We start from the raw sequence: 15159 nt of genomic DNA, 5'->3' as shown, positions 1-15159 counted from the left end.
CTTGTAAGGTTCACATGAGGAAATCATACCTTTGGACTCATAAATATGCTTTTTCCCTCCTTCCAAATCCACACATGCATGAGCATACGTGGATTGGTCAAGCAAGGTCATAAATGTTGCATTTCCGGTTTGTAGCATCATCTTTTTAACTGTTGTCTTCATTTCTGGTTGGGAATGAATTCAATTCCAGGAGTTTGTGTCATCTTGCCAATTTGACAGAAGGTGAACATGGGGTTTGTGGGATTGCAAAAGAAGGAATGGCGAACGTCAAATAAGAACCAATGTGCTTGGCTTAGCAGCAATTGTCTGAGGTATTACCAAAAGTCACATGAGAGAATGGTCCCCAAGAATAGACCACAGTAAAACAAATTCAGTGGATGTGAGCCCCCCATCCCCACGGGATAAATTTTTTCTTTTATTAATCTGGGGTAAATACAAGGCGGTATGTGTTTAAAAATAATTTTTAACTATTTGACATTGAACACTCGCACGCATTACATTCTTGATGCTCGAACCTGGAATCTCAAAGAAATAACAACAATTATTTTACCACCGAATGTCACTTGGTTCGTGTTACGTGGGGATACAAGTTTGGTTCAGAAATTGCGTATGTTTATTCACCCACAATTGACAAGAACCCTTCCTTGCAAGTTTTGCAAGGAATAACACTGAAGTGTTGTATCCTAAACCATCACTTCATGTACAATTATGATATTTAGATTAGATATCAAATTAATAAATAAAAATTTACAATTATACATAAAATTATAAATATCATATTAAATATATTGTTAAATTTCATGTACCACATTAGGTAATTTAAAAATATACACACTACATTGGACATTTTAAAAATATAAATACCACAAAAGACAAAACTGCAAGTACCAAATATGACCTACTTTATTTATACAATAGAGTAAAGCTTCTGGTATTGCAAGTTTAATGTGGTTTCCACCATTGAGCAAACAAAAGAAATTTGGTTTCCACATTCAGCACTTCCATCATCACAAATAAATAGTACAACACAACCGAAATTGATAGATTTCAACCTTAGTTTTCCACAAAATAATATCTATACAACATCTCCTAGTTTCCACTCGATCAAATGTCATTCAGCAACAATTCAACCTTCATAAACATGCCAAGTTTCAAGTCCTCATACTTGGACCAGCAATTGTCTTCGAGCACCCAACTACACCTTGAACGATTGACTTCCCACTAAAAATTTGCAAAGACGCCGAACCACTTTTCCTCAGTTTACCGGGAAATTCTTTACTTGAATTAACCTTCACGAAGAGATTTTTCTTCATGCGACTCTGGTTAAGCAATAGCATGGTACTTCGTGGGGGAGGCTGCAAAGCCCCTTGAACACAATCTCCCACCTGTGCACAGCTCCAAGACCTTGATGGCCCATCCTCAGAAAATGGTCTAAGTTTTGAGATCCTATTCCTAAACCTAGAAAAGACTCCGTTCTCTGGCGAATTTTGCTCTTCAAGTTTGGCACATACGGTACAAGGAGGGTCACTTATAAGAGTCTTTTGTGTCGTCTGCTCCAAACATTCTGCATGGAAAGTGTGCCCGCAGGAAAGGACCCCCACAACAGGCATGTCACTACTTCTTACAATCCTACGAGCACTCCAAGGCGATCTCTGTGAGAGATGTCTCTCACACAAATCACATTTAAAGCCACTAGATGGGATACATGATCGATTAAACATCACAGGTTCAAATGGCTCAGAAATATATGCAATATCATTGCTGCTGCTAGCACTGCTCCAGCTTTGGGAATCTCTTTGTGGTGTGGCTGTATCATCTGAAACCCCTGCAACTGTAGAGTCCAAGGCTTCTGTGGTAGGAGTCTCCATGGGAAAGGACAAGGGGTGAATAGGTTTGAACAAAAAGCAATACCGACTTGAAATGTTACGATGAGATGACAAACATTGCTTGAACATGGGCTCAGACTCACTACTGTCTGAATAAGATGAAGTGGAGACTCCACTATCTGCATTTGTTGAAGTCCCCTGCAAAATTCCATCAACTTAAGGAACATAAATTCTAGGGAAACATTCTCAACTTATCACCAGTTTGAAGATGAGAATAAGGTACCTCAACAATAGAAGTGAAGGGTAATTGCCCACCAGCATGATCTTACAAGGAAAAGACAACAATAGGTTGTTTCAGTCAAAGCTGAAGGAAATAATTCAAACGTTTTTCAAGTATGTCTCCAAAATTCAAGTTTTAAAATATAAGTGCCAACCATAGTGTCCCACCTAGACACACTAGCTGACAGAAATGCCTTAAGAAATGTCTATGAAGAGCACCTAAATATTATGGAGAATTTCCATTGCTCTATAGGTTCAGTTTAGCTTAGAAATTGGCCAAATAGGTCTAGGACTAAATCAGCAAAGGATATTTTAGTTCTGTAGTTCTAACTTCATCACAGACAAGATAAACCAACAGTAAATTAGAATTATCAATGGGTACGGCAACAGACACCTTCACAATCTATAACTATAAAAGAAATGAAAGCCTTTTCTCTTTCACATGATGATTTTCTTAATCTGATGCATCCAAGGAAAAATGTCCGACAATTATAAACTTATGTCTACAAGGCTTCAGATGTATAAAAATCAATAAAGGAGCAAAGAAAATATATTAAGGCAATTGAAGAAAGTTTTGACTGCAAAATGTAGAATGAAAACCAAGACATAACAAAGGCCAGTCTTCCAATGATTCAATATTAGGTTCAATAGTTTGTTATCTTATGAGGTACGTCGAGGAAGATGTCTACGAGTTTATCACTACAACTTTCGTTTGACATTTCTACACTAAGGCCACAGCTAATATTCATGATTGGTCAATGAAAGATAATGCAAATCAAATGCATGTTAATAAATCAGATGACATGCAATGGCTATTTCAGGTGTTTAGGCTGGAAATTCAGTTGCATTTTCTTTTACACTTACTTCAATGCAACCTCTATTTGAATGACAGTGTTTTGATAGAAAAGGAGGGCGGGGCACCGGACAAGGATCGGAAGTATTACATAAAAATATCAAATACAAAAAGGAGATAACAATGAATAATGCAACTAAGCGCAGAAACCTACTAACTGAACTACTAAAGCTAGCTAGAAACCAGACATTTCCGCTCTCCATCTAAAGGGACTAAGAGGAGCACAGCTTGTCCTTGTCATAGGAAGATATCATATCATTTGAATGTTTGTACACAAACATACATCCGTTTTACAAATCTATTAATTTATAAGCCTCTACTTCATTGTTTTACTTGAGAATCATAAATGACAAGTCTATTTATTTATAAGACTTTACATCATTGTTTCACTTGAGAATTATAAGTTACAAAACGGGAAAAAAGTACTTAAAATAATTACCAAATTTCCCATCCACTGTCAGACAACATGTCCAGCAAAGGAAAATGAAAGGGTGGAAGTGAGAATAAAAGCTCAGACAATATTGATACAATTTAACAATGAAAGTGACACTCTTAAGTAGCTTACCACTTCTCGTTGTTGTTTCATAATCATCGAGAGTGATTTCTTGTATTACTGGAGGTGTCCATTGTGGACCCTGAGAAAAGTCAGATGGACTACTTAAAAAGGTCCGTGCACCATCAGATGCAGAATGTTGATGATTGTAAAGAAGGTTTCTCCTCATCCAGCCCCTACTTTCTTTTCTGTTCGGAGATGTAGAAGATTCATACAATTGACTCCCATCAATCGAACCAGATGATACTCCATCGGGTTGAAAATGGAAATCCCATCTCGAAGGAGGTGGCGAGAAACTAGTATTAGTTCGCCAATAAGGCTCTTGAGGGCCTATGGACCACTCTCTACTGGCTGTATTAGACCCATGCGGCCTTGCAGCCACACAACACAGCGACCCCGTCTTAGCTATTTTTTGCAAACCTCACAAGTTTTAATTCAACAGGCTTTCAAGTTTTACAAAGCTTTCCAACAAGTAACTCAAAGAATCACATCATCCTCGAAATATGTTACGTTCTCTGCAACCATTTTGATGTTAAGACCAAACTTCAGTAAATATAAGAATCAAGGAGCACACTAACTTCATCAGTGAAGTATGTTAAAAGCATGCATTTCATTGCACGCATGTTAGGTCCTCTCACCGGTTCCTTCTGAGAGTTGGCCACTACCAACAAAACAGAAACCTGGCAGGAAAAAATAAAAGCACAATGAGATGTAAAAACCATGCCTCTAAACAACCGAAATTTAACATGAACGAGGAGGATAAAAAATGTCCCCCTAAGCTAATGATCAAATAGACTTTCATCATATTATTTCCCAAACACCCACTGTCCAAACTTCCTTGCAGTTGCTCCAAAAAATAGAAATGGCAGTAATAAATTTCAATACTTTCAGACGATCTAAGAAAAATTAGTGCAAATAACTATAGAGAATTCTATATTTGAACTTCACATAGTCATAAAGCAAAGAACCTAACAGCTTAAAAATGCAAAATTTTCATAATTTCTGAATTTCAGGAAATTGAAAAACCTAAATGGAAGCCAAGTACAGGTAACTGAAAAGTAGCAAAGAAGCCAAAAAAATGAAAGATAATTAAAACAACTTTAAAGAAAAGTTCAGAGAGACTTGGAAGCTGTGATTATGCAAGTAATTAAAACCAAAATTTTAAATTAACGAACATTAATGAGAAAACTAGAAAAAACCATAAAAAACTAAAAGAACTAAGAGAATGTGGGAACTTACTGTTCCAAGGAGACGAACTGCAATCGGGAAGGAATGCGTGGTGATTTTAGAGAAAGGAGAACAACCCTAATTTATTTGGGGAAAAATAATTTATTTAGGCTTAATATAAAAATAAGTGTCTAAATTATACCGTCTTCCTAACTAAACTATTTTTGACTCCTTCATGTGTCTAAGCTTTATAAAATATTATCCAATTAAGTGTCTAGATCGTCAACGATGTTAAGTTTCCCGTTAAATGTCATGTTATATTTTGAAATTTATTTTTTTAAATATTAAAAATATTATGATATTTATAAAAAAATAATTTTTATTATATTATAAAACAGAACCAAAATCCAAAATCCTAACCTTAATCCGCCACAATCACCCTTTTTTGCCACGACCACCGCCACTGACATAGTCCCTACCATCTTCTTACTCATAGATCGTCGTAGTTTTTGTCGATTGATTGTCAAAATCGCTTGGGATCACGATTTTTATCATAGGGTTTGCGGGGTACAAAACGTTGATTCGTCGTCAATCGGTCATGATTTCATGGGGTTTTTGGTCGCCAGGGGGAGGGGAGGTCGGGTGGAGCTTCGTCGACAGTAAAAGATAGCCGATCGACATGAGTTTAGGGGTTGAAATAAAGGTTTTCAAAGTTTTGGGTTTATTTCAAAATTTGTGTTTTCTTTTTTTTTAAATATATAATTTTATTTTTTTAATTTTAAATAAAAGTTTTAAAATTACCATGTTGTGACACTTGTCACTTAATGGAGGAATTAACACAGTTGACGGCTAGGGTACCTAAATAGGTAACGTTTGTGATGTTAGACACCGAGATGAGTAAAAAAAAAAAATAGTTTAGACACCTATTTAGGAAAAATGGTATAGTTTGAGCACTTATTTTGATATTAAGCCATTTAATTACTGTGTGTTTTTTAATTTTCAGATTAGGACATCCTTTATTTGTGTATTTATAAAACCATCCCAAGTATTTTTGTTTTGCAACTTTTACTCGTAATGAGAGGGCGTAGGTCCGAACTCTGGATGAGATAACCCACAAACTTCAAACATAAATCATAAAAAGAACATTTACGTAACTAATTAAATCAATGCCTCATTTACGCTTATTGATTAATTAAGAGCAGCCTAATTAAAAATTGAAATAAATTCATACGTGCCTAATCATATTCATTGCACTGGCTGGCAACCAACCATTATCAATTTAATGGCAACAATTAGACTCATTTGCAAAATGCTCCCACATGTTTTATCTGCCCATCTTTGCCCCCCCCCCCAAAAAGTTCTCATTTTGCGAGTATTCTCCATCTTCAAGAACATGACTATGGAGCCTACCGGTGCCCATGGCATGAAGGATGCTTACTGAACTTTGGTGGAAGTATCACATCAAATCGCATTCGATGGATCGAAGATCACCGTCTAAAAAATTTTAAATTTTTTATATAATACGTTTTTGTCTCTTAAAATATTATAAATCCGTCGGTAAAATTTTATAATTTTTTTTCGTATCATAAAATTTTACCATTCAGCCCAACTTTAACAACAATTGTGTATCGAACTAATTAAAAAGTTAACAGTATACGTCTCTCCGTTACTATTCTTCCGTTCCGTTCCTCTGTTTCTCCTTAATCTCCCTTCACTTCTTTACTCAATGTCTTCTTCCTTCTGCATATTCGATCTGTTTCATTCTGGCTATTATTTGTTCGTTCAATTTTCTTAGTTTTTTTAAGTCTGATTATTATTTTTGTTGTTATAATTATCATGTTACGATTCAAGAGCTTGAGAAAGTTTACAAATTTATTCCTTTTTTAATCCAATTTTTGATTTTGGAATACTGCAGTTAGTTCAAGTTGTTATAAAGATCGAGAATTGAACTTAAGGCGGTTGTTATGGCTGGTCAAAGAAACGATTACGGTAAAAGATCCCATTTTCAGCCTGACTATGCTGGAAATGGAGGAGGAGAGAGTAAAAGGAGGAATGAAGGTAAGGAAAATGAACAGCATGGGATTGGGCCTGAAGACAGCATTTACCGTTATTTATGTCATGTCAAAAGGATTGGGAGTGTTATAGGGAGAGGTGGTGAGATTGTCAAACATTAAGGTCAGATAGTAGGTCGAACATTACATTAGGATTTGTGAAGCTATGCCAGGTTGTGAGGAGAGGGTGGTTATGATTTATAGCTCTAGTGAGGAAACGAATCCCCTCGGTGACGGCGACAATGAGCTTGTTTCGCCTGCTCAGGATGTTTTGTTTAGGGTACATGATAGGGTTGTTGTTGAAGAGTTACATGCGGATGAAGATTTCGAAGTGCAAACACACGTGGTTACTGTGAGAATGCTTGTGGCATCTGATCAGATTGGTTATGTTATTGGGAAAGGTGGACGAGTGATTCAAACTATAATGAGCAAAACATGTTGCGGAAGACGGCTATCGGATAGAGTAAAATCGCAACTGATAATTTGAGAAAATAAAAATGAAGATAAAAGAGACACAACATTTACGTGGAAAACCCCTAAAAAATTTAGGGTAAAAACCACAGGCAACGGTAGAAGAATTTCACTATGAGAAAATAGAAATTACAACCTCTCTTGATCTACCAAGGAGAAAACAATGATAATTCTCTCTTGGTAAAAAGGAGAAAACAACTCTCAAGAAACTCTCTAAATTCTCTCTAGTATTGGAAGAAAGCTAGAATGCTTTGGGATGGTTTTGAAGCTAAATGAGCTAGGGTATTTATAGTTGAAGCTTTAAGGACTAATCTTGAAAATATCCTAAATTACAATAACTAAATTATAATTATATTTTTAATTTTTCCCACAAAAGTTGGCTGCCTAAATTTTTTAATTTAGCAGTCGGCTGCTTGCCAAATTTTCCAGCCGCCCTTTGTTTACTTTCAACAATCTCCCACTTGAAGATTTGATTGGAACAATCATATCTTCACATCATTCTTTCTACCTTATACCTTTATGTTGCTTATATTTCCGTCAGGCTACAAGAGGATCGACACCAAGTAAATTTATCAGTATTTACCGTTTTCGTCATGAAATCTGCTATGTTGTCTTTGGTATGGATCTTCTGCATATCTACCGTTCATTCTTCCACTTTTTCATGAATGAAATGGTATTGAACTCGTATGTGCTTTGTCCTTGAATGAAATGTTGGATTCCTTTCCAGATGCAAGGCGCTTTGACTGTCACAAAACAGAGAGACATACTCTTGATTGTGCCCAAGCTCCTCCAATAACATCTTCAACCAAATTGCTTCTTTACTGGCTTGTGTAGCTGCTACATATTCTGCTTCTATTGTGGATGTAGCCACAATTGACTGCAATTTTGAAACCCAGCTTACAGCTCCACCAGCAGCTTTGAACACATATCCTGTAGTAGATTTGCTTTTATCTAAATCCCCTGCATAGTCAGAATCTACATACCCATTGATTAGTAAGTTTGATCCTCCATAATATATTGCAACATTTGAGGTCCCTTTGATGTATCTCAGGATCCTCTTTATTGTATTCCAATGCTCTTTGCCTGGATTCGCCATGTACCGACTAACCACTCCCACTGCTTGTGCAATGTCTGGTCTTGTGCATATCATAGCAAACATTAAACTTCCCACTGCCGATGCATACGACACTCGAGACATCTCCATCCTCTCTTCTTCACTGCTAGGACTCATACTAGAGGATAATTTAAAGTTAATAGGAAGAGGGGTAGAAATTGGCTTACAATCTTGCATGCTGAATCTTGACAAGATCTTCTTCAAGTAATTCTTTTGTGAAAGCTAAATCTTCCTATTACTTCTGTCTCGGTGAATTTGCATCCCTAGAATCTTGTTTGTTGATCCCAAGTCCTTCATTTCAAATTCACTAGCCAGTTGTGCCTTCAATTCTTCAATATGATCTTTGTTGGGTCCTGCAACCAATATGTCATCCACATACAACACAACAGCAATATAACAAAATCGTTATCACCAGACCTCTTGAAATAAGCACAAGGGTCTGCATTAAGTCTGTTGTATCCAAGTCACATAATGAAGGAATCAAATCTCTTATACCAACACCTCGGCGCCTGCTTTAGATCGTACATAGATTTGTTCAACCTGCAAACCAAGTTCTTCTTTTCGTCTTCTTCAAAACCTTCAGGCTGGAGCATATAAATCTCTTCTTCAAGATTTCCATGAAGAAAAGATGTTTTAACATCTAGTTGTTCCAGATGTAAATTCAATGTAGCACACATTGCCAAGACTACTCGAACTGTTGTTAGTCGAACCATAGGAGAAAAAATTTCATTGAAATCAATACCTTTTTTTTTAGCATATTCTTTGACCACCAGTCTTGCACGATACCTCTCAACTTGATCGTCACAATTTCGCTTGATTTTGAAGACCCATTTGTTACCAAATGGCTTCATTCCTTGTGGTAGTGGAACAAGGTCCCATGTATTATTTTTATGAAGGGCTTCAATTTCTTCTTGCATCACCATCATCCACAGTGAAACATCTGAGTTGTTTATTGCCTCCTGGTATGTTGATGGCTCACCATCCTCTGTTAAAAGGCAGTATGCAATATTACCTTCTATAATATAATCTGAGTGTCAATTGGGTCGTCTTCTCACATGATCTGATTGACGAGTTGTTGGAACTTTATAACTTTCTGGTTCTTGTTCATCATGTGCTGGTTCTGCTTCATAAAAATCTCCTTGTTCATCCTCCTTTTCCACATGTATCTGTGTAGTCTCTGACTTTTCAGCTCTATCATCGTCTTCTTTTCTTTGTAGTTTATCTTCTACAAAGATAACATCCCTGCTAATGATCACTTTGCGGGCAGTGGGATCCCACAAGCAATACCCCTTTACACCATCAGCATACCCCAAGAATTTGTATTTCCTGGATTTTGGATCCAACTTTGAGATTTCTTGGGAGTTGTACATCACGTACACAATACTTCCAAATACATGGAAGCTTGAATAATCAGCTGGTTTACCAGTCCACATCTCCATTGGTGTCTTCAGCTCTATTGCAGTTGATGGAGCTCGATTCACCAAATAACATGCGATATTGACTGCTTCTGCCCAAAATGATTTTTCTAGGCCTGCATCCCTCAACATTGCTCTTGTTCTTTCTAACAAGGTTATGTTCATCCGTTATGCCACTCTATTTTGTTGAGGAGTGTTCGCCACTGTGAACTGTCTTTTGATGCCTTATTTCTTGCAAAAGTCATCAAATTCTTCGCTTGTGTATTCTCCTCCATTATCTGTTCTGAAACACTTGATCTTATTTCCAGAATCAAGTTCCACCCGCGCTTTGAAGTTTTTGAAAGTGGAAAACACATAATACTTCTTCTTAACAGGGTACACCCAACATCTCATAGAGTAGTCATCAATAAATGAGACAAAGTATTTTGCCCCGCCTAGGGATGTAACTGGTGCTTGCCATACGTCAGAGTGAACCAATTCTAGAACACTTTTACCTCTAGAATTTGATGTGTTGAATTTCAACCGGTGCTGCTTACTTGTTATGCAATGCTCACACAAAAGAAGTGATACCTTTGTTAAGCCTGGAAGTAGCTTTTGCTCCACAAGGACTTTTGCTCCACAAGAACTTTCATTCCTTGTTCTGACATGTGTCCAAGTTTCTGATGCTATAGCATTGTCGAATCTGAACTACATGAGGCAACAGAGGCTTCTGCTTCTACCAAAGTCTCTCCCTTCAGTATATATAAGTTTGCAGCTATCTTTTTGCCTTTCAGCACCACAAGCGCTCTACGGAACACCTTCATGATTTCTTTCCGTGTTTCAATCTTGCTTGTATTATTATCCAACAATCCGTAGGATAATAAATTTTTCTTCAGGCCTTTCACGTGCCGCACATCTCGAACAACTTTAATTGTTCCATCATACATCTTCAATTTGATGATTCCCACGCCAATGATTTCTAAGGCATGATCATTGCAACTATACACAGATCCTCTTGAGACTGGTTCATAATGATGGAACCATTCTCTTCTTGAGGTCATATGATATGTTGCTCTCGAATCAATGAGTCATATATCTGCATATCTCTTTCTACCTTCCACGGTGGTTGACGCTTCACAACATAGAGCATCTCCATCATCTGAAGTGTTTGCGGTATTACCTTGTGGATTGAAGTTTTTATTTAGACTCCAACAATCCTTCTTCAAGTGACCCTTCTTTCCATAGTGGTAGCACTTTAAATTCTTCTTGCTCCTCGACTTCGATCTACCATGCTTATGACTGCTACTTTGGTCACGTTCTGTTGATCTCCCTCTCATCGTTGTCAACGCTTCTGCTTGTTGCAGATTTACTTGTCTGTCTTCCTTGTTCTTGCGCCGATTTTCTTCTTGTAGGACAGCAGCTGCAACGTCATCGAAGACTAGACTGGTGACATTACTGTTTGTCAAGTTGATGATGAGTTGATCATACGAATCCGGTAGACTTTGAAGTAGAAGTTCAGCACGTTCTTGTTCTCCTATTTTACAGCTTAAGGATGTAAGCTGAGAAAATAAGGTGTTCAGTGTATTTAAGTGCTCCGTCACTGAAGTAGATTCTGACATACGGAGAGTGTACAATTTCCTCTTAAGGAAAATTTTATTATGCAACGATGTGGCCTCGTACAATTTGGTGAGATGATCCCATATCTCCTTAGTTGTCTTCTTCTCCTCGATGCTTGACAATACATCATCTGCTAATGCTAGATGAAAGTTTGCCATAGCATTTCCGTCCATCTCGTTCCATTTGTTGTCATTTGCGAACTCCACCGGCCTTTCATTTATAGCCAATAGACACCCGTCTTTCCTCAGGATGACCTTCATCTTCAATTTCCACAGTGAGAAATTTCTCCCATTGAACTTTTCAATGTTAAATTTTGTTGCCATTGCTTCTATTATTGATAGCTCCCACTATTTCACTATCGTGAATAGTTCTCTAGAACCTCAAAGAATGGGTAATACCTTCTTATTTTCTTATGTTGGAGGATCTACCTTTTGGTGGCAACCACAAAGACAATAAGCAGATATTACACACTCAAATCTGGCTTTGATACCAATTGTTGCGGAAGACAGCTATCGGATAGAGCAAAATCGCAACTGATAATTTGAAAAAATAAAAATGAAGATAAAAGAGACAAAAAATTTACGTGGAAAACCCCTAAAAAATTTAGGGTAAAAATCACGGGCAACGGTAGAAGAATTTCACTATGAGAAAATAGGAATTACAACCTCTCTCGATCTACCAAGGAGAAAACAATGATAATTCTCTCTTGATAAAAAAGAGAAAAGAACTCTCAAGAAACTCTCTAAATTCTCTCTAGTATTGGAAGAAAGCTAGAATGCTTTGGGATGGTTTTGAAGCTAAATGAGCTAGGGTATTTATAGTTGAAGCTTTAAGAACTAATCTTGAAAATACCCTAAATTACAATGACTAAATTGTAATTATATTTTTAATTTTTCCCACAAAAGTTGGCTGCCTAAATTTTTTAATTTAACAGCCGGCTGCTCTGCCAAATTTTTCAGCCGCCCTTTGTTTACTTTCAACAAAACACGTGCTCAGATTCGGGTTTTAAGTAACGAGCATTTGCCTCCGTGTGCTTTGAGTTCTGATGAGCTTCTTCAGGTAAAGTTGTTTTTCTTATGTGAAAAGATATACCATGTGTTTTATGTCGTTAATTTAATAAATAGGAGAAAGGGTGTTGGTTGTTTAACTGAATATTATCCCTTGTAGATTTAATTTTGTAATTTATATGGCTAGACTTGAACGAATTGTGGTGATGTATGGTTACGAGTCATGAGAAGTGTTTGAATGAGACTTCTTTAAAAGGAAATTAACTGTATCTTGATGATACATTGTGCCCACAATTTCGGTCTCTCTTCCTAGAAAGGAAAGAGTTTTTATTCCTAAATTTGTATGTTCTTCAGTTGTAAATGATGGGATTTGGAAGATCTGTAAATTGATCTTCATGAGGCTTCTGGCCAGGAAGTTCTTACCTTAAAATGTGTCCTTATGTTGTAAGTGTATATTAATATCCTCCTTAATAATGTATCAGTTTCCAGCTTATTAGGGGATTTTGAATCATCTCATGGACTTTTTGTTTACTCATTCAATTTCTCTGTGGGGATTTCAGATAGTTGGAGAGCCATCAGTTGTGAAGAAGGCTCTTTATCATGTGACATCTCGCCTTCACGAGAATCCTTCAAGAGCCCAACACTTGCTTCTCTCCTCTCTATCTAATATGAATTCACCTGATGGGAAGTACATGAATGCTCCCCTTATGGGTTCTTATGGCAATTATTCTTCTAGAAGAGATGACGGCTCTGCAAAGGAATTTTCTCTTCGTTTGGTATGCCCAGTTGGAAATATTGGGGTGTGATTGGAATAGGTGGTGGTATTATCAGACAGTAGTCTGGGACATCTATAAAATTTGATAGCTCTGCGGCCGAAGGAGATGATTGCATTATATTCATATCAATAAAGGAGGTAAGAATATATTAATTCTTAAAATTAGCTACATTATTACTGAGGATATTATATCAAGAAATTTATGTGTCATGCCAAATTATTTATTTCTGCAGTTTATTGAAGACCCATCATCTACAATAAATGCCACTATGCGCTTGCAATCACGATGCAGTTAAAAAACAGAAAGAGAATAAGGAGATTCTATAATCACCACCCGTCTACTTTTTCCCAGCCAACAGGTTGGATGTCTTATTGGTAAAGGTTGGGCAATAGTATCTGGGATGAGTGCTACTAGAGCTAGTATTCGCATACTATCTAAGGAAACCCTTCCAAAGTTGTATATGAAGATGAAGAGATGGTTCAGGTGAATAGTTATACTTTTTGGTGTGCACATGCACTCTTCCTGTATCGTTCACTCAATATCATGATCAGACTTTTCTAAACGATGGGAATTTTATCTTCTAACGAGGTACAGATTATTGGAAGTCTTGATGTTGCTAGCAATGCCTTTTCACAAGTACTGTTGCGCCTGAGAGCCAATATATTTGAAAGAGAAGGGGCAGCCTCCACATTTCTGCCTGCCCTTCCCTACTTTCCCTTGTCATTAGACATGTCAGATGGCCCCAAGTTTGGTAACAAAGATGGTCAACCACGTAATCGTTTATACTCTTCTTACATGGGGGGATACAGCCCTAGTGATCTGTCTGCAAGTGACAATAAAGGAACTTATGTAAGCTTGTCTTTTCATTAATTCCTCCTTAACATTTCCCTGCGAAGATGCAGAAGCTTGTTATTGTTGGATGCATCTGGTTATTGCAGCCAGGTGCTTTCTAAAGTACAACATCTGCATGTGAGAACTATCCATCCCGTTATGTATTTAAGTCTGCATGCATAATTTGTATTTCATGTGTTAATTCCATTATTTCCTCTGAATGTTTTATGTTATCATTTTCCAGAGTGGAGGTGACATCTATAGAAATCATGGTTGTCGCAATTCTGTTCGGGGGTAAATGTTTACCTATCTAGTTAAAAAATTTTGATCACCTGTGATTTTCTCTAATTTCAATTGTTACGACCTTGCCTGGTTTTTAGCTGTCACCAGGTTGTCCAATGTAAACCAAGTTTCGCATAGGAAGCATGGGTATTAGTCCTGGGTTCTAGACTCAACAGGTAAAATATGTGTCTCATTTCATTTATTTACTTTTTGCGTGTATATGCCAGTTCTTTTGATTCTTTTGCGTGAAGATATGCAGAATGGCATCTTAAACCCTGCCAGCCATCCTCTGCCAAGGTTCTACTCACCTTTCTCACTTGTTGCCTTGTCTACCCAATCTAAACAGTTGTCGCAAATTTTGAAGCCAGACCTTTCCCCTTTTCAATGAAGCCAGCCTAGACCAGAAGAGCAGACTAATTGGGTTTGAGAAACTTATGTTCTACTCGTTATGCTGTCTTGGACGACCAAGAATAAGATTATTTGATGATACAAATCACCATTCAATCATTTTTGGCCTGGACTTGATGATTTTCAGGCTCTGTAACTTGTTCCTAATAATTTACTTTCCATGTAAAAACCCTCAAGTCTTGTTTGACTTTTGGCACTTTGGCTGATGAACTGATATTTATTTTTTATAATGAAGTTAAGGTAGAATCTACTTGTTTAGCATTTTTCGTGTATGCATGTGGCTTGTGAATTGCATCAGATAGGAAAGAAAGGGTTGCCGTAATCCAAAGTGCAGTTTAAATTTAGCACCTGGGTGTAAATGTCCTCATATTTGGGTTTGATACTGATTTATAAGTGTCGATTAATCGTTTTTATTGCTATCTTTCTATTGTACTTGTCTTCCATGCACAAACCAGTTTGTGTGTATATTCATAAATTCATGTACTTGTATGAATATACGAGTATTCGTCGGAGTTTTATAGCAACCATAG

At 37.0% G+C, this 15159-nt stretch overlaps 1 protein-coding gene and 1 pseudogene across 2 annotated transcripts; one reads left to right on the top strand and one right to left on the bottom strand.

Moving 5' to 3' along the window:
- Positions 1–955: 955 nt before the first annotated feature.
- On the bottom strand, positions 956–4772 carry LOC120131067. Of its 2 annotated transcripts, XM_039148179.1 has the most exons (5): positions 4751–4772; positions 4150–4191; positions 3524–4026; positions 2110–2150; positions 956–2024 (listed from the first exon to the last, which is right to left on the bottom strand). In XM_039148179.1, the coding sequence occupies exons 3-5, from the start codon at positions 3678–3680 to the stop codon at positions 1152–1154; spliced, it is 1071 nt and encodes a 356-aa protein (XP_039004110.1). In that variant the 5' UTR covers positions 3681–4026; positions 4150–4191; positions 4751–4772; the 3' UTR covers positions 956–1151. The 2 variants fall into 2 exon arrangements, with proteins under 2 accessions (XP_039004110.1, XP_039004102.1); XM_039148171.1 differs by lacking the exons at positions 4150–4191; positions 4751–4772 and having other exon boundaries at positions 3524–4143.
- A 1552-nt stretch (positions 4773–6324) lies between these two features.
- On the top strand, positions 6325–14375 carry LOC120130568 (annotated as a pseudogene).
- The last annotated feature ends 784 nt before the right edge of the window (positions 14376–15159 follow it).

The sequence above is a fragment of the Hibiscus syriacus genome, unplaced genomic scaffold (genome assembly GCF_006381635.1).
Source record: "Hibiscus syriacus cultivar Baekdansim isolate YM2019G1 unplaced genomic scaffold, ASM638163v2 tig00001674_pilon, whole genome shotgun sequence".
NCBI classification, from domain to species: Eukaryota; Viridiplantae; Streptophyta; class Magnoliopsida; order Malvales; family Malvaceae; genus Hibiscus; species Hibiscus syriacus.
Note: the sequence above shows the minus strand (reverse complement) of the source record. Positions and strands in the feature narration are given on the sequence as shown.